The 20,433-nt window shown below is 36.1% G+C and overlaps 1 protein-coding gene across 5 annotated transcripts in view; it reads left to right on the plus strand.

Moving 5' to 3' along the window:
* PDE5A (phosphodiesterase 5A) overlaps positions 1 to 20,433 on the plus strand; it is a 139,680-nt gene that overhangs the window by 54,899 nt on the left and 64,348 nt on the right. For all 5 annotated transcript variants that reach the window (XM_019418579.2, XM_019418552.2, XM_019418587.2 and 2 more), the window contains exons 4-9: positions 2,361 to 2,432; positions 4,072 to 4,161; positions 6,498 to 6,635; positions 8,656 to 8,723; positions 15,541 to 15,649; positions 16,605 to 16,692. In XM_019418579.2, coding sequence (XP_019274124.1) covers positions 2,361 to 2,432; positions 4,072 to 4,161; positions 6,498 to 6,635; positions 8,656 to 8,723; positions 15,541 to 15,649; positions 16,605 to 16,692 — 565 coding nt within the window. The remainder of the gene's footprint in view (positions 1 to 2,360; positions 2,433 to 4,071; positions 4,162 to 6,497; positions 6,636 to 8,655; positions 8,724 to 15,540; positions 15,650 to 16,604; positions 16,693 to 20,433) is intronic.

A 20,433-nucleotide genomic window follows, 5' to 3' on the forward strand; every position in this document is an offset into this window, starting at 1 on the left:
ATGATCGACTAAAACGTTAATACAGTTTGGTGACCATTTAATAAACAACTAGCTTTTTGTGTCTTTCTATTTTTGAATGAGTGGGAACTTTACTTTCTAGCTTGAGTACATTGCCTCACACAGCTCCACATGCATGTAGTGCATTACTACATCCTTTTTTATACTGTGTAATCACCTGAGAAGGTTTGCCTAAGACTCTTTGTATCTGTTTGTAAACTTCCCTTCCTTAAAATGAAGATTTAAAATTTAAGTCTTTCTTTTATAAAGCCATTTACTAAAGACAAATGAAAACTCAGATGTTATCATGTCTGAGAAACTGCCTCTTTACCCATATTATGTGCCCCCTTCTGTACTCATAGCAGTCTGTGGGCATCTGTATCATTGAGCTGATCACACCGTCCTATGTGCTTTAAGTGTATATTTGTGCATCACCCGTTCTTGACCCAGAGCTCCTTCAGAGTAGTCTTTCTCCCCACTGTTGTCTCTCCTCAGTACAGAGTAGGCACCTCAGTATTTGAAATAACCAGGCTGTACTGATCGCACTGTGTATTAGACCCCAGTGACCCTCAAGTGGCTCCTGTCAGTTACACTCAGGTGAACATGCTAATCTGCAATCCAGACATTTTTGACCATAGACATAAGTTTTTGTATGCATTTAGTCATTGAGATTGGAGCATCTGAACATCTGTTAGCCATTTTCAAGAGCTAAAGGGTACACACAAAAAAAGGGAGAGTTGAACTAAGGACAACAAAAAGGTACAGGACAATTGGAGAATTCTGCTTTTTTTTTTTTTTTTTTTTTTTAACATCCCTTTACTCTGTCATGGGTCATGGAGGGAGGGTGTTGAGAAGATCGGAAAACTACATCAAATAAAAATGCATTTCCCCTTCCTTGTTCTGCTCTCCTAGCCAAGAGTTTTATATCGTTTTTTAGAGCTAAGGGACCAGAAGGAGCTGAGGAAAAAAGGGTGAGCCACACACACAAAACCAAGGGCTTTATATTCCTAAAGTATAACCATTTAGGGGATAATAGCTGTTCCACTGATATTAAATCACACAAGGAAGGAGAAAGTACAATTCATAAGAGGAAGGAGGAAAAAAACAAAAGGTAAGTTTTGAAGGTCTTTAAAAGACTAAAGCAATTATTCAGACTGAATTTGGAACTAAACAGGTAAGTAAAATACACTTTCAAGCAGAAGGAAGAGAAGGTTGCTACACCTTTTATGGAAACTTAAGACATATTCCCAGAGTTTGAGCTCAGTCTTCTTAAGATACAGTTTACCTTTGATTCATTGGAAGTAAGACTCAGCCTGTTAATTCCTGTGTTGGGTTTTCAAGAAAACCTCTTTTCCCAAAAATAAGCCTATTGAGGGTAAAACAATTTTTAAGGTCAGAAGTTTCAAAGGAAGTTGGACTACACCCCTACATTAGAAATTATTTTTCACCCTAATTGGCCACTGGATCCTGTATCATTTTTAGTAAAAGACTGTGTTTAACTAAACCATTTGAAATATTATATTTAAAGCTAATATAACACGTTCATTTTATCACACATTTAATTTGGATGTGACAGAAATTTACAGTTTATTTTTCATCCAAAAATCTTGAAAAATATTCACTTAAAATGTGATGGCCAACAATATTTCCCACAATGCAGAGTGAAGTCACAGAATCAAATATGGTGGGACCCAAAAAGCTGACAACATTTGAATTCTTATTAGAAAAGACAGGGGCACTTGGGTAACTCTGTCAGTTAAGTCTCCGACTCTTGACTTCGGCTCAGGTCATGATCTCATTATTGTGGAATTGAGCCCCACATCGGCTCACTCACGCTGAGCATGGAGCCTGCTTGGGATTCTCTCTCCCTTTCTCTGTGCCACTCTCCCGGCTTGCGTTCTCTCTTCTTTCCCTCTCTCTCTCTCAAAATAAATAAATAAACATTTAAAATATATAAATTAAAAAAAAAGGATGCAGCAAATGATACAGAACTAGTTCAAAGCTGAGGGGTTTTGTTTTGGTTTCAAAGTTTATTGCTATTTTAAAGCACACGTAGGGGCGCTTGGGTGGCTTGGTCGGTTAAGCGTCCGACTTCGGCTCAGGTCATGATCTCACAGTCCGTGAGTTCGAGCTCTGCGTCGGGCTCTGTGCTGACAGCTCAGAGCCTGGAGCCTGTTTCAGATTCTGTGTCTCCCTCTCTCTCTGCCCCTCCCCTGTTCATGCTCTGTCTCTCTCTGTCTCAAAAATAAATAAACGTTAAAAAAAAAAAAAGCACACATAGAATCCCACCATAAACACATTTCGGTGAATTTATACCAGTAATTTCAGTCAGTGAAATTGCCACTTTTTTGTCCTTATACCAGGTTGTTGGTGTAGCCCAGGCCATCAACAAGAGATCGGGAAATGGTGGGACATTCACTGAAAAAGATGAAAAGGTACCAAAACTTATGTCTGCTGTGATGTCAGTGTAGGAAGATGTTTTCTCTTTTTAGTGTATATAGACTTAGCTATTGCTGAAATTGTTGATCACAAAAAAATCACGGTTTAAAATGATCTGAAATGTTCAAAAGTGTCTCTTTCCTACAGCTAACTACAGTGCTTACTTTGAGGTCCTAGGGGTAGTAAGTCCTCAGAAACCCCCAACTACCTCCTCACTGTGTCACCAAGTCCCCTGCCCCCCAAGGGCTGTGTGCATGTTGGGGCCATACAGAGGGCGACATGGTATTTTAACTATCTCATTTACCTTTCATCACTGCTATAAATAAATTCAACGCTGAGTAAAAATCCCTGAAGCTCCAAGTTCAGAACTCCAGGTCAGTTAAAAATTGGAATTGCCTCCTGGGGAAGCAAATTTCAGAATGTTTTATAAGCTTTGCACACAGACGGTGGGGCGCCAAGGTGTGAATTCAGGCTGGATGATGTGAATTTAGCTTCAGAAAGAGCGGCAGTCAGCATTATTTTATTACTCTTCCCATCCAACTCTGAAGGAATACATTCCATGCACCACATCGACATGCTTCCCGTTTAAGGACGGAAGCCCCTAAACCTGTTTATAACTTCATTCTGTCAGTAGGTTTTATTATTTCTCTTCCTGAATATGTAATTATATGTATATCGTGGAGCCTACTGAATTCTTCTTATTCAAGACTGTCGCTATTTATGTCCCTCCCCTGAAAATTAGTAGGAACGTTTGGAAGACATTCAAACAAGACAGAGTTATTTTTGTCTCCATGGTGTAGGCCGTACTGGCACTTATGTTGGTCCCCATGTTTTAATTTCTTCAGAACATAGCAAGTACCTTTTAAAATCAGTGTAATAGACATCTAGTCTCCTATTCTGTTAATGACACCTGAGAATATTTGGTGGGGAACATGGTTCTAGAATGGCTTTATATTTATATTTCATCATTTTCGCATTAAGGTGATCCCTTCTTGAAAGAGTTGCATTTGTAGGCTGTATCATCTCTGGGCAAAATAAGTATAATTGTAAATAAAGTATGCCATGGACAGACTTGTTTTAGTCAATAATTAATATAATTGTGAGCATACCACTATAAAATAGTGTACTGTGGATGACGATCCGTGTTAAAAAACATACTGAAGCTAATATTTTATACAACCTATGGGACTGTTGCTGCCAGTATTCTCCCAATAAGTATGTTAGCTTTCATTAGCCCCAGTAATAAGTTACAGGCTATTTATATAGTCTCAGCACAGATCCAGCTCTTAATATCATTCAGAGACAACACCAAATTTTGCATAGGGTGAATTTCAGTTTCAAATGGCATAAAGAGATCTGTGTCCTACTCCCTCCCGTTTTCTCCTTGGTAATTTGTAACTAGTGTATGACTTTAGGAGATGATGTTAATACTGGTCATCTACTTACTGTACCAGTTAGCTAACACTTGCTCTGCATCAGTTCTTAATTCTGTGCAGAATCAACATGGACCCTTTGGGCTTTCTAATATTTATTTCAGCTATAAATACTTTGGGATGCCTTCTGTGTTTCAGACAATATAACAATACAGTTTTGTAGACAGTTCTTAATTTGGCTGTTGTCTTCCCTGTTTTCTAGGACTTTGCTGCCTATTTGGCATTTTGTGGTATTGTTCTTCATAATGCTCAACTCTATGAGACTTCACTGCTGGAGAACAAGAGAAATCAGGCAAGTCTCATTACTAAAGAGAGTGTATAGGAATTCTTTTTTTAAAAAATTGTTAAATTTTTATCCAGGTAAAATATGTGTATGATTAAAAATCCACTTAATATTTTAGCTGTATCTTCTAATAATTTTTTTCCATTTCCTGTATTCCATGCTCTGTTGCTTTATCACTGTTAGAAAATATTCATTAACTTAAAAGAGGTGGATTTATTTGATTTACATCACTCTATACTTGCCATTATCCTGTTCCACTAGTATCATTACATCTGTTTTATGTTACTGTATGCGTTGCATTCATAATGTTAGATACGGCTTTTAGTTCTTGCCCTATCAACTAGAGACATCATCTGTTGATTCTATGCTTCGTAAAATGAGGATCTTAGCATCCCTCATCTTTCCTTCCCAACTGCCATGACTTGCCTCTGCTTTTCTCATCAAACCTTTTTCTGTTGCCCACATTGATAACATATATGTTGTTCTACAACCATGGTTAACTTTTAGTAAGTTTTAGTTTAATTCTCAAGTTGTGATTTAAAATAAAGTGTTTATAAGTACCGTGACTATGTAAATGTTCATATTACATTTGTTACACAACTTTCAGTTTTTCATGATGTTTCTGAATTCCATTCCTTTTTTTCCCCCTTGAACTTTTCCCCTGAGTATAGAGTAGCCCTCATGTTGTTAGTTTTTCCCCCATATTCCCCATTATTTAGGCATACTGTTGAGTTCTTTTCCTTGGAGATCTCAAAGTTGAGGTTTTCCACCATTTCTCTTCCAAGCTGAACTATATCTCCCCTGCCTGCTGTATAGGTGTCATCATAGAATTTTCCTTCACTGCTTTCTCAGAAGGGCTCCACTGGTTGTCCACTGGATCCGGTAACTCCTTCTTTCTCAGTTTATGCCCTTGTTTTATCGCAACATATTCTCAATTAATTTCTTTAGAAAGAGTATTGATTGGGTAAGTTTTCTGAGTCCTGGCATGTTCGAAAATGCCTATTATATCATCCTACCAGTTTGGCTGGGTATAAAATTATAAACTGAAAAATCACTTTCTCAGAATTTAGGGGTGGTGCTTTTGTCTTCTAACTAGCGTCCCTGTTGTACTGATCCTTGGCTCTGTGTAGGTGTTTTGTTTTGTTTTTTGTCTAAGCTTTTCATATCATTTCTCTATATCTTCTTTTTACAAGTTAATTTTATAATATGACTCTTTTTCATTTGTCATACTGGTACCTGGTCATCCCTTTCCATCTGGAGGCTTAAACCCTTCCTTTCTATGTAATTCTTTTTCATTACTTCTTTGATAATTCCTCTCTCCCACCCTATATTTTCTCTTTTTAGATCTTGTGTTAATAAAGTATTGGATCTTCCATTGCCTTCGCCTACAGTATCTTCCTACCTGGTCTCCCTGCTCTGTTCTTGCCACCCATTAATCTAGTCCCCATTTTTACAAACACAGATACAAGTCTGTTACTTTCTTCCTGCAGTCCATCATAGTCCAAACTGCTTCCAAAAACATACAGGGCTTTTGAGATTCCTTCTCCACTTGAGTCTGCAATCTCATCTCCCCAACTCTCCTCCTCACACTCCATAGCCTCTCTTAAAACTTGATTAAGACCTGTAGTGTATGCTACCCTCTCTCAATTTAGTTGCTTTTGACTGAAATATTTCCCTTTCCCACTTCACCCAAATGATGCCTGCTTATCTCTCAGGGGTCAGCTAGCATAGCATCTCCTCAAATTTTCTTTGACACCCTTTCTTCCTCCTCTATACACAGATATTCCGTGAGATTAGAAGACATTCTATGGAATTCAAAGGAAAGAGAAATTTCCAGGAAAAAACACAAAAGGAGCTCTTCAAATTTTGTCTGTTTTGGACAGTATTAACTGTGCTATGTGAAAATGCTGATAAATGTTGATCTCAGAAGTTTGGAACAACAGCAATGACAGTGTGTTTTATGTATCAGATAGTATTCAAAATGCTTTAGAAATGTTCACTTATTTACTGCTTACAATAATCCTATGATTTGATATTATTATTACTGTTATCCCCATTTTTAAAGAACTGGCCCTACATCACAAAACTCACAGGGAGGGAAAGCAGGATTAAAAACTGATGACTCCTGTTTCAGAGTCTGTGATTGTAATCACTATACTAACTGTACTAACAATCAGTATGGAAGCTCTGCTAGTAAATAGAGACTTACATATTTAATACTTGAATGCAAACTTGGTTGCAACTTGTTAGACTATAAATAAACAACTTATAAATTGTATAAATCATTGTATTGCTTTAATAATTACAAACAATTACTAAATAATAAACTAAATTTTCTTGTCTAGGTGCTGCTTGACCTTGCTAGCTTAATTTTTGAAGAACAGCAATCATTAGAAGTAATTCTAAAGAAAATAGCTGCCACTATTATCTCTTTCATGCAGGTGCAGAAATGCACCATTTTCATAGTGGATGAAGATTGCTCCGTGAGTACAGAGTATGACTTCTTTATTTTTAGAAAGACAGAAACCTATGTTCCTTAAAGCACAGCTTTTAAATCTCATGTTAGCCTTAAATCTCTCGCTAAAACCTAACTGTTTATTGTTTATGCAAAGCCAATCAGAGTATGAGCTGCTCTGGTTGGACAGGGATAGAGGTGAGGTAAGAGGACGCCTTCCATGCACCATTTCACCTTTGTGTCCCTCCACTAAGTGGTTACCATGGGAATATCCGTGTGCTGCTTTTGTCAATGACTACACTACCTTGATGGAGAAATACATTGTCATTATGGTGTGCAGACCTTTTGTGGTCAGGAATAGTGGTGCCCTGGTTGCGATGAACAAGTAGACCCCCATTCTGAGTGGGTTGGGAATAAAATTTTCTTTTTATCAGAAATCGGCTAGAAACCAAAGGGCATGGCCCAATAGAGGCAATATTATTAAAGGTACTTGTTAGTCCTAAATCCTTTACCAGCAATGGAAAACCGCTAAACTGTTCTAATTGGCATATTTCAATCCATTGATGTATAATGTAAAGAAACAGATGTGTGTGGAAAGATGGAGTATTCTCACCGAGTGCTGGTTGCTTCTAGACAGGCCAGTTGAATTCATGGTTAGAATCAGAGCTCCTAGCCTAAAGCAGTTTTCTTCTGTGCAGTTTCTTTCCCTTTTTACCTATGAACCACTACTTCTGGGATATATCTTTTTATGTCATTTATTTTCTTTTTCCTTTAGACCCTGAGAATAGGCTCTTCATTGGTGGGTTAGGAAAGAGAGTGGGGGTCACCACTTGTGTAGTCTGCTGTAATCCATATATGATATCTGAATTGATGGGGTTTTTGGGAAGTAGAATAATAAAAGATATATAATATTTATATTAAAATTTCAAAAATTGTTTTAGATAGTAAGACTGTACTATATGACTCAACATTTTCTGAATCATTTTGTGGTGTATGGGTGTCTAAGTCTCATTAACTGGATATCAAATGAGAATTTACTGTGGTAAGGTAGTCAGCATTCTCTTAGATACTATTTCATAGTTTCAGTCGGTTACAAAGTCCTTAATACGGAGATGATTGTAAGTAGCTATCCTTTTAAAGTTCAGGTCAGAACTCATTAATGCAGTAAGTCAATTTACAATTTTTGCTCCTTGACCTGTTCTTTAGCATTTAATTTTTGAAAGTTATACGTAAAACGCTGCTTTTTTAGACAACTTAAATATCACTTTAATTAACATTCAGCTCATGCGCCTACCGGTTAACATCTGCCATGGCAGCAACTGACTTGGATCATTGATGCTTTGCAGTATAGCTCAGCAATGTGAACATTAATGTATTTTGTTCACTTTTTAAACCAACTTAATCTGTTGAGTTTGGGAATCAAGTGGCTTGATGTCCATTTATACAATAACTTTTTGTTAAAAAGATTTCAACATGAGCAAAAATCCAAATGTAGGGAAGAAAGGATTCAGTTCTTCTCTCCCCAAATTAAACTAATATCATTGTTTTATTTGTGTGTTTCCCTCCAGTTCTTTATTCAGTTGCAAATGTAGCATGGGTATGAATATGTATTCTGTTTTTTAATGTAACTTCCAAAGTATTTCTCTGTGTTGCTAATCTTCACAATGATTTTAATGATCTCATAAAATATGTCTTTTAAAAAGACCTATCAACAGCAATCAATATATGCATAAAAGCTAAAACGTGGATTTTGAATAACTATGGAGAAAATTTGAAGCTACCATATTCATTAACACCTAGTAGAAAAACAAAAAACAAGTAGTACGCAAATGAGCGTTTTGCAAGTGAATATCAGAAACTGGTAAGAATATGGGAAGGCAACTTGAGGCTGTCAGGAACGGAGTACTTGTGTCAGTTTAGTCTAACTTGAAAAATATCACAAGTATTGTCATCTTTCCTCAGTTGCACACACTTACGTGTGTGTATCTAGATAGATTTCATTACATTGTCAAACTTATTTCTCAGTCCATGTTGTCCTCTGTTTTCAGGATTCTTTTTCTAGTGTGTTTCACATGGAGTGTGAAGAATTAGAAAAATCATCAGATACTTTAACAAGGTAAGGTAACTTCTCCTCTGTCTTTATCAAAAGTCCAGCTGGCCCTTGAACAACATGATTGGAACTGTGTGGGTCCACTTATACATGGATTTTTTTCAATAAATACAGTATACTACTATAAATGTATTTTCTCTTCCTTATGATTTCCTTAGTAACATTTTCTTTTCTCTAGCTTATTTTATTGTAAGAATACAGTATAAAGGGGTGCCTGGGTGGCTTCGTTGGTTGAGCATCCCACTCTTGATTTTGGCTCAGGTCACGATTCCAGGGTTGTGGGATTGAGCCCTGCATTAGGCTCTACACTGAGTGTGGAGCCTGCTTGGGATCTCTCTCTCCCTCCCTCTCTCCCTGCCCTTCTCCCACTCATGCTCACTTTCAAGAGAAATAAATAAACATAAAAATGAATACAGTATATAATACATATAACATACAGAATGTGTGTTAATCGATTGTATATGTTACGAGTGAGGCTTCTGGTCAAGAGTAGTCTATTAAGTTTTGGGGGAGTCCAAAGTTATATGTGAATTTTTTATTATGTGGGGTATTGGCACTCCTAACCCCCCCCCCCCATCGTTTAAAGGCTAACTGTATATATAATACTGGCTAAATAGTTATTTTGTGACCTGTTTAAGACATAGAACAATATTTATTTGAATTTTATTTGAAAATTTATTTGAATATTGAAGAATTTTGATAAGGACTTAGAATAAACTACTAAATGTTCTTTCTCAGATTCCCTTTTCCATCCTTAGTAAAAAACTGGTGTTGTTTGCTTAAGTGATAGGCTATTCTGAGGAATACAAGTCTGCAGGGTAAAGTGACTGGAATTCTTAGGTATAGTGTTATTTATCACAGTTTTCATTGTTCATTTGTTTCAAATTATTTCACCCCCTTATATAACTTATCTCAAATATCTCAATATTATTTTATCCCTAATTGTTGATGTTATATATAAAAGCTTCATATGATCATGGAAATAGAACATTGTCCTAACTTTACTATTTGATACTAAAACTTTACTATTTGATATTTGATATTTTTTACTACAGTTAACCTATTAGAGAATTATTTCATGTAGTGAATGGTATTGCTATTAGTAAAAGTAAAATTGTTATTAGTAAAAGTGCTATTAGCTTCACTGACCATGAGTGCTTTGAAGATAACCTCTGTGCAAATCTAAACTATAGAACATTCTGTAAGATAACTGGCCTGGTCTCTTCAAAAAGTCAGTGTCATTGAACAAAATGGAGGGAAGTACTGTCTTGGACGTGATAGCCAAATGCAATGCATGAATTTTGGTTATTTTGATGAAAACAACTATCAAAAGAAAGTTTTTGAGAAAAATTGGAAATCTGAATGTGGATTGGATTGTGGATGTTGATAGGGGGAATAATCGTTACTTTTCTCTGGAATTAGGAAGATATTGGGTTAGCAGGAAACTTTTTATTTTTGTAAGATTCATCCTGGTGTATTTAAGGATGAGGTATTAGAATGTCTGTACCTTCCTTTAAAATGGTTCAACCAAAGATAAATAAGTAACTGTATCTAAATTTAATACATTTAAACAAGTAAATATATTCACACATACATATGTAGATAAAACAAATGTGGCAAACATTATGAATTGTGGAATCCAGAGTAGGATATTCATTTTATTTTCAACTTTTTTGTATTTTTCAAAAAGTTCATTAAAATTGGAAGAAAATGTTTATAATAAAATTTTTTTGTAATAAATGCAATAAAAAAAATTGGAAACGGAAAATCTCTGTAGATCATGTAAAGCAGAATTGCCCGAGTTTACAGCTGTCTTCAAGAACAGAGTACTTCAGTGCACAGCCTGGTTCTGTTCAAACCCTGTTACGACTGACCCCTGGTAGGTCTGAAGACCTGTCTTTCATTCTCTTCTGCCCCTCATGCTCTCTCACGTTTCCTATCCTCTTATGTCTTCCCTCATCAAGATGGAGACACCTTTGACCGTGGTGACTTAAAGTTTAGTTGGTTAAGTGATTATATGTATATCAAAACTGATTAGTTCTAGACTATTACTTTTAACAGTGTGATACAATGAAAGACCTTTTCTCTCATTAAAACAATTCGAGGAATTTGCAAAGAGTCGGATGTAACTTAGGGGCAGTTGGGGAATTCATCTGATTCAGAAGGTACAACTGACTTAAACGTTTATTGCTAACTTGGGCCTGGAGTGCGTAGTCAAAGTAGATAAACCATGGTATCTCTCTCTACCTGAGATTTTTCAGCTACCTGGAGTTTTTGGTTCACAAATATAAAACTGACCTTCACTTCCCTCTTGGCATTGCTGGTCATGACAAGTTTATATCCTATTACCATGTGTATTCTTTTCCTAAGCCCCTCTGTGCGCCATTATATTTTCTGGCATATTTGACATTGTTTTAGTAACTTTTGGGTCCTTTCTGAATGTGTGATAATAAGCCCATGTCTTGGTGAGTATGTGTGTTTCCCTTTTAATAAGTGCTGGTATCTACTGCCTGGATCAGTTATGAAGTTTCTTATTCTTAGGAACAGCATTAATATAATTTTGGTTTTATGATGCTATGACATTTTTGTTGCTTTTTAAAATTTTTTTAATGTTTATTTTTGAGAGAGAAAGAGAGAGAGAGACAGAGCACAAGTAGGGGAGGGACAGAGAGAGAGACACACACAGAATCTGAAGCAGGCCCTGGGCTCCAAGCCTTCGGTACAGAGCCCAACGTGGGACTCAAACTCACGAACTGCGAGATCATGACCTGAGCTGAAGTTGGACATTTAACCAACTGACTGAGCCACCCAGGTGCCTCTTTGCTGCTTTTTATAAAGAATGCTTTAGAAAGCTTCTAGATAAAACACATGTAAATATTTGATTCTTTTACTTTTCAGATTGCATAATGAATTGCTATATATGCAAATATAGACATACATTTAATGTATTTACATATATCCATAGGTATGATACTTTATATTAACAGTATAAAATGATGAAATGATATGATATAAATGATATGAAAATGACATAAATGATATAATGACCATATGTGGAATTTAAGAAACAAACAAAGAGATAAATCAGAAAATAGACTTTTTAATACAGAAAACAAACTGGTGGTTGCCAGAGGGGAGGTGGGTGAAATAGATAAAGGGGGTTAAGAGTTCATTTATCTTGGGGCATGTGGGTCGCTGAGTCAGTTAAGTGTCCAGCCCTTGATTTTGGCTCAGGTCTTGATCTCACAGCTGGTGAGTGCGAGCCCGCATTGGGCTCTGTGCTGACAGTGCATGGCCTGCTTGGGATTCTCTCTATCCCTCTCTCTCTCAAAATAAAAGTTGTTTTTTGTTTTGTTTTTTTTTTTAAAGAGTTCATGGGGCGCCTGGGTGGCTCAGTTGGTTGAGCCACCGACTTTAGCTCGGGTCATGATCTCGCGGTCCATGAGTTCGAGCCCCGCGTCAGGCTCTGTGCTGACAGCTCAGAGCCTGGAGCCTGTTTCAGATTCTGTGTCTCCCTCTCTCTGACCCTCCCCCGTTCATGCTCTGTCTCTCTCTGTCTCAAAAATAAATAAACGTTTAAAAAAAATTTAAAAAGAGTTCACTTATTTGATGAGTACTGAGAAGCATATAGAATTTTTGAATCACTGTATTGTACACCTGAAACTAATATAACACTCTATGTTCATTATACTTGAATAAAAAAAAAGAGTAAAATAAAAAAGAGCATAAAATGATGAGTTATATACATTTATCTTTGAATATATGTACAGCAGCATATGTCTGTATAATCACATTTTATGTATTGGCATTTTGATTTTTATTACAAATTCAGCCTGGTCCTCTAATTTCTAATGAAAGCTCAACAACCCCAGTGATTTGGTATGATAGTGACCTCTACTGGTAAATATGCATTTTAAAAAAGTGTAGTCTTATTTATTTGATTTATTTTGAATAGTGTGTTCCCTCTCTGTAGGCAAAATGGAAGGCATTTTTCCATTTATTTTTGTCATCATTCCAAGATAGTCTTAGTATAAAGATATTTCTATAAAGGATAAATAAATAGGTCAGTGTGATTACCTTAAAAGAGAGTAATTTCATGGATCATTTTAACTGATTCATTAACTAATTGTATAGCATTTGAAAGTATTCACTGATGCCTTATGTCAGCTAAACACTTAAAGTTAGCCTTTTCGCGGTGCCTGGGTGGCTCAGTTGGTTAGGTGTCAGACTCTTGATTTCAGCTCAGGTCCGGATTTTGCTGTTGTGAGATTGAGCCCCGCCTTGGTCTCCATGCTGCCCTTTGCCCTTTCCCACTTCCATGCAGTCTCTCTCTCTCAAAAAAATAAAGTTAGCCTTTAATTAATGATACAGTAAAAGGCCTTTTGGTGATATAACTCGTCTTTATTTTTATAAAAATTAGATATTAGGCCTAATTTTGCCAAAACTCTGAATTAAAAATGATGTGTAGTGACTTCAGCATTTTGAAAAAGGACTAAACCAATATTGACACTTCACCAGCAGACTCTTCATTATGTTTCTAAAGTTGTTTATTGATAGAATGCAGGACTCTCCAATTCTCAGTCTTAAACACTTTGCCAATCCAAACTCTCTCCCATGAGATGAAATGCTAGGCAATTTTATGATGTCAGCTGTAAGCAAATCGTTCTTTTAGGCGTTCATTTCAGTTGAAAAGCATGACTTAGTATTTGTCCAACCAACCTACTAATTATCTTTTATAAATTAAAATAACACATTGAAGACAGTTTTGAAATGTTAAGTGTAAAATGAAAATAAATATCCAGGGTGAACATTATACATAATTATTAGAATCACATCATCAGTGAGATAAAGCACAGTAAAGCTGTTGTGAGTTGGGTTGCCTAAGAATTTTGGAAGGGAAGCTCGTCTCCAGGTGGTGGGAGGTTTTGGAGTTTCTGTGCTTCGTTTCATAAGAGCCATCCAATTAGAAGGGAAAAAATGGTATTTTAGTGCTATAGTTTCATTGTTAGTTAACTTGATGTTAATTTATAAATGCACATTTTTATCATAAAATGAAAAATGGATAGAATTAATTCTTTAAGCTCACTTTCTTGGAATATATATACTAGTTAATACTTGTTATTGATTTTTGTATTAGAAAACAGAATTATAGTAAATACAGTAACACTATAAAAAGTAATAAAAAGGTTTTTACAATTTAAAAACCTGTGGATACTAAGTAGATGAAGAGCATACACTCTGAAGTCAGACTGATTGAAATTTAAGTTCCATCTTTTACTAGCTGTAGGGCTTTTTGTAAATGATTTAACCCCTTAAGCCTCAGTTTCTTCATCTGTAAAATGGGGATACTGATAGCGGGATTATATCAGGACTAGATGAGATAATATACACAAATGCTTCAGAAAATTTTTGGCACGTGTTAAGTACCAAGTCAGTGTTAGCTGTTGTTTCCATGTCTCTGTGATGGATTTTTCTGTCTTTGACTTGTATAGCCTGTGATTCCCATTTAGTTCTAAAGCACAGAAATTTCTCACTGTGTCCAAGCTCCATGTTCCTGTCTTCTCAATAATTTATTCATATACATCCATTGATGCTCACTGTGAAAAAAGCAGTGGATGTCACAGTTAGCCCAAGTTCTCCAAGAAGCAAATGCCAAGACTAGATTAAATGTGCAGGAAATTTATTAGGGGAAACTCCCCGTGAGGCTGAAAGAGGACAGAGCTAGGAGAACTGTGGACCTCCACACAAGTCTAACCTAGAGTGAAAGAGAGGGGAAAGAAGGGATGCGGGGGGATGGGCAAAAGAGGTGAAGGGGTAGGAGGTACAGGCTTCCAGTTATGGAATGAGTAAGTCATGGGGATGAAAGGCACAGCCTAGGGAATATGGTCCATGGTATTGTAAAACCACCTGTGTGGTGACGGATGTGAGCTACACTTGTGGTACACAGCATAACATACAGAATTGCTGAATCCTGGGGCACCTGGGTGGATCAGTCAGCTGAGCATCCAACTTCGGCTCAGGTCATGATCTTGCAGTTCATGAGCTCGAGCCCCACACTGGGTTCTGTAATGACATCTCAGATCCTGGGGCCTCCTTTGAATTCTGTGTGTGTGTGTCTCTCTCTCTCTCTGCCTCTCCCTTGCTTGCACTCTGTCTCTTTCTCAAAAGTAAGTAAATATTTGAAAAAAATTAAAAAAAAAAAAAGAATTGCTGAATCCCGTGTTGTACACCTGAAAGGAATGTTAACATTGTGTGTCAACTATACTTTCAGAAAATTTTTTGAAGAAGATAAATTTTTAATTTAAAAAAGTATCATAAAATATCTCAAAGCAGAAAAAAAGGAAGAGAGAAAAACTTAATAAAATTCTTTCAGGCATGTTTGATTTTCCCCTTGGTTTGAAATGTGTGAACGATTATGGGGGTGGATAAAGCAAATCACTGAGGAAGTAAAACAGACAGGGACTGGACCTCAGTCATTCTATAAGCTGATGAAAAAATAAGACACGGAAGAAAATTTGTATGAATTTTACATAAATGGCACAAAAATCAACCTGCCCATTTAACGGTGGTAATAGCACTACTTATGACATTTTAAAACTTGTTTTAGAAATCTGAATAATTATGGGTCTTTGTCTTTTCAAAACATTTAAATTGTAATAACTACCAAAGTTGTGAATCATCACTTTTAAAGTGCATTTCCAATTAAGACATACACTTTACCCTATAATTTAAGACTAGTGTATATCTCTTATCATTTATTTAACTCTGTTTTACCCATGTTTTTTCACTTCACGGAAAGAACTCATATCTGTTATTTCCACAGGGAGCGTGATGCAAACAGAATCAATTACATGTATGCTCAGTATGTAAAAAATACTATGGAACCACTTAATATCCCAGATGTCAGTAAAGACAAAAGATTTCCCTGGACAGTAAGTAAACCAGTTTTAAACTTGGAGCTCGAACACTGTTTTCCCATCAGATCCACACTTACAAGGACTCTTCAGCTGAAGGTCTTAGAACTGGCTCTTTCAGAGTGATCTGCTGAAGGAAAATAAAATAGTTCATAACATCTCTTAAGGGATGGTTAGCTGTACTCACATATTTTTCCCTCTACTTGGATCAGTTTTTTAATGTGTAATAATGAACTATCAACTAATTTTGAGGCAATTTATTACCTATTTAATGTCAGTGACATTCCTTAGATAGTGTTGCTATAGTTCTTGAGTTTATCCTAAAAAATTAAGTTCCATTTGGCTCAAACTTATATAGCTGGTAATCTACTGCAGTGAGCAGCTCTGTGGAGAAATGAGTATATTTTCTTTGACAGCAAAGCTACAAAGATCAGTAGTATCTCAGACACTGAAAACTTTGAATTGTCATGTTTTCTGTCTCTGGAAAAGCATTGCACTTTGAGGCAGCTGCCTTGATTTTGTTATTTGCAAATCTAGAAGACCCAATATGGGCAATAGAAACAGTGGCAGTCCTAAAGAAACACAAGTTTGTAGCATTGGTATCCCAGATAGTGTAGTGCTTTTTGGATTCTGCCCATCTTGTTAAGTTATTGAGATATCTGCTACACCAGTATAGTAAATAACTGCATAAATATTTGCTTAATATTACCATAAGTTGCTTGGAAAGTTTACAATGAAAAAAAAGAAATATAGGATATTTATTACTTTTAATAATGTAAAGACTAATTGGTTTATATTGCATTTATGTGAACTTCATTGTTATTTGTACATTTTCTGCACTCCAATGTTATCTCAAGCTAATAAAAGATGAATATATTAGTGGTTTCAGATGTCCAGTATAGTTTACATAACACCTAATGGGCAAATCAGTCTCTTCATAATTTGTACCTGTTTTATTTTTGTTTTTGTTTAGAATGAAAACACAGGAAGCGTAAGTCAACAGTTCATTAGAAGTTTGCTTTGTACGCCTATAAAAAATGGAAAGAAGAATAAAGTGATAGGTAAAGCCTTTTACTAACCCATACTCTGGACTTATTAAAGAAAAAAATGTATTTCCAGAAGCTTTTTTCCTTCAAGTGTAAATTTAAGAAATAAAATGTGTGAAAAAAGATAAAAATTGGAATAATGAAAGACGTTTGAAATAATTTTACATTGATAATGTTGATAGACATTGTTAAATATCTTAACTGTAACATATTTTTGTAATTATTATAATGCTATTTCAACAGAATATTTGTTGAAAAATGATGTGTTGAAAGTTTGTAGACTGAGAAACATTAGGTCAACAATGTGTGTTGTTTTAGCTATCACTTCATGGCTCTGATTTTCTGTTAAATATGTGGTTTAGAGTTTAGAAGGTATTCATTTGTTCAAAAATATTTATTGAGCACTCTGCTGTTCTAGTGATCTAGAATAAATCAGCAAGCAATGTGGAAATCCCTGCCCTCAGGGAGCTTACATTCTAAGATTATAGAAAAATGTCTACTTCAGGAATGCTGGAAGAATGCATCCTCAGAACAAAATGGAATGATGTTTCCTATTATTGACACTTTTATTTCTTAGCATTACAAGTTATATTAAGAGTAGTATGGAAAATATGAGGTTTTCTATGTCAGCCGTGCATGACTGACACGTGAAAATAGTCTGAACTGTTAACATTGTCCCAAGAACTTGGAAATAAAGGAAATATGAAGGCTTTCTAAAGGCTAAACTTTTAAATCAAAAGCCTAATGAAGTAAGGCTTAGAAATGTCAATTTACCTTAAAGTAAAAGTCTGAATAGTTTCTAGGTTGCAAGACTTAACTATAATTTTATTGAAAGGGTATCAGAAAGATGGGGGAGGAGAGGTATTATTAATGAAAATAGAAAAAAAAAAAAAAGACAAATACCTATCCAGATTCTGTCCAGCAGTCAGGGAATTTTTGTCCCTCAAGTGCAGATGGATGTAGTAAGTTGTGTCAGTCTGGGTAGAGTATTCTGACCAAGTGGCGAGGCCATCACTTAGGGGGCAGTGGATGTAGCAGGTTGTAGCCATCAGTAATTCCAGGGCCTTTGCTGGTGCACATCCTTCTTGTGAGACAGATACACCAGGGGATACTATGAAGCATCCCACCAATCAGACTTCCCTTGTTCTGATTATTTTTTTCCCAAGGTAGCTTAACTCATAGGAGGAGAATGCATTATTCATATACTTGAAAATATATGGATGGCTTTGACAGCTGTTTCTAGTTATAAATCAGTGAATTGGACTTGAGGCAATGGACTGGAGTTGCAGGTGCACATACTCCTATTCCCTGGGACAGATCTGTTTCTTGCTGTACGTGAATATTCTGCTGTTAGATATCAGTCTTGTGAACTTAGTTACAGTGCCTCTACCCCCAGAGAAATGGCTCTGTCTTCAGTCATGGTAATCTAGTTTCTAAGGCTACAAGGCCAGGAGTCATATCCTGACTGTGGTGTGAATTGCCTAGTAAAGTCTCTATAAAACAGCCTGGGGACTCCCAGCCGAGCTGTTTGGTCACCTGAACTCTTCACAGTTCTCAGAGAGAAAAGTAGAGGCTGCTGAATACATAGTATGGGCATTTTCTTTTCAAGATTATCATCCATGAGTTTGCTAACATAAGCAATAAGGAAACTGACAAGGGTGCCTTACAATATGATACCAAGTAAATGTTATATTATAAAAATTTTATTTGGTCGGGAGCGCAAGGTGAAAACTACATTGTAAATATTACGCTTTTTTAAAAGAATGCTTTTTGATATAAGCTGCCTCTGACCTTTGCAAATGTGAAGTGAAATTCCAGAAGGGATGCATTATTTACTAGCAAGTTTTCATAATGAGGACTGAGTGGCAACTTGCTACATCAGGTCAGATCTTTGCTTTTCCTCAGCAGCATCTCTTTGGAATAATAATTGGGAATGGGGAGTAGCTGGAGGAAGTTCTCCATCAGGCTTTGTCATCACTTGACACAAATGTGAGCTGGTTCAGTGAAGTGCAAACAGCCCCAGGTGGGGAGGGCACTCAGCATCCATTTGGCTCCACTCTTCCTTTAACCATTTAAAACACGAGCACATTATTCACCTCTGCCGAGTTGAACCTTTCAGATCTGTTCACATTCTGTGATTCTGTCACGTTTCCTTCAAGTGAGCAAAAAAAAAAAAAAAAAATCAAAAATACCAGTTGAAGTGATCAGACTTGGCATACATTTTGTGTCACCCTACTTGATAACAGAGCCAAAAGCAAGCAAATGTTATCTTTGGAGAGGAAAAATTCCCTATTAATAAAAAGAAAGAAAAAAATGGGGGTTTTGGTGGGGGCTCAAGTTGATTCCAAGAAAGAGAAGGAACATTTCCAGTGCTCCCTGCTGCTTAAAAGTGTGACAAAACAGAAAATTTGAATTCTTGCCTGTGTTTTGTGCCCACAGATGTGGCATGGAAAATGTCATGGCTGTAGATAATTTTTCTTGCATATCACAGGCCAGATTCCTCTATTATGTAATTCTAATAGAGAATCCCCATAGAGTTTCATGCGGAAAGGCAGACAGGACCATGTGTTTTTTGTAATCTTCCTTCCCCCTCATATTTTTCCGTTACTGACATTTAGATGAAATTATAGACATTAGACCAGTGTGAGGCCTGTTGTATTCCCTGAGGCATTGTTTCATATCAAATGTTTTCTTAGTGCTCTGGCTAATAGAGAGTGTTTCTAGAGTTTTGCTTCCAGTGCTATTAAGGAAATATTTTTCTCATTCAATATTCATTTATTTTAACCAATTATTTCCCCTATTTATTAGGCTAAATATGCCTTTTTCCCAAATCATATTTACCAGGAATTCTTACTGCTATTTTCCATGCCCATTTCAGGACAGATTTTGAAGAAATTAGTCCCATTCCCATTCCCCCCGCCCCCCAAAAAAAATGTTTAGAACATCTCCACTTTAAATAACTTACATTTTCATCTCTTTGTTAATGAAAAATATAATAAATATTGTAGTGTTATATTACACATTCTTGATTGTGAAGTATGGGAAATATGTACAGTTGATTCTTCAAGGGAATTAGGGGGGACTGACACCCCCTCGCATGCAGTCTAAAATCCATGTATGACTTTTAAATCCCGCCAAAGTTAACTACTAATAGCCTACTGTTGACCGGAAGTCTCCCCAGTAACAAAAATAGCTGATTAACACATATTTTATTTATTATAGGTTTTATATACTGTATTCTTACAATAAAGTAAGCTAGGGAAAAGAAAATGCATTAAGAAAATCATAAGAAAGAGAAAATACACTTACAGTTCTGTACTGTATTTCTCAAAAAAAATGCACATATAAGTGGACCTCACCATTCCAATCCGTGCTGTTCAAGGGTCAACTGTATTTCTTAACTGAATGTGTGTTCTAAACGGATTGCTACCCTAACCCTCTGCTCATGTCTGTGTTGCAATTTGATTCTAAGGCATAGATAACTATTCTAAAATTATATGTTTAAATTTGACACTGCTTCACTTTATTTTTCATATGAAGTGTTACCATTTGGCAATATCACTAACTTCTCATTTGCTTATAGAAATATTTGCTAGGATTTTCCTAATGCAAGTATAATGAAACTGTGCAGTGTCATCCATGGTACACATTGCCTATAATGCTTAAAGTTATGTGGTTTTTTTCTCAGAGAATTGTAAATTATGCTTAGTTATAATAAGTTCCAGGCAATGAGACTGTAGGGACAGTAATAATTGG

This window comes from Panthera pardus, unplaced genomic scaffold (genome assembly GCF_024362965.1).
Source record: "Panthera pardus isolate Hobbes unplaced genomic scaffold, ASM2436296v1 HiC_scaffold_13, whole genome shotgun sequence".
Taxonomy (NCBI): Eukaryota; Metazoa; Chordata; class Mammalia; order Carnivora; family Felidae; genus Panthera; species Panthera pardus.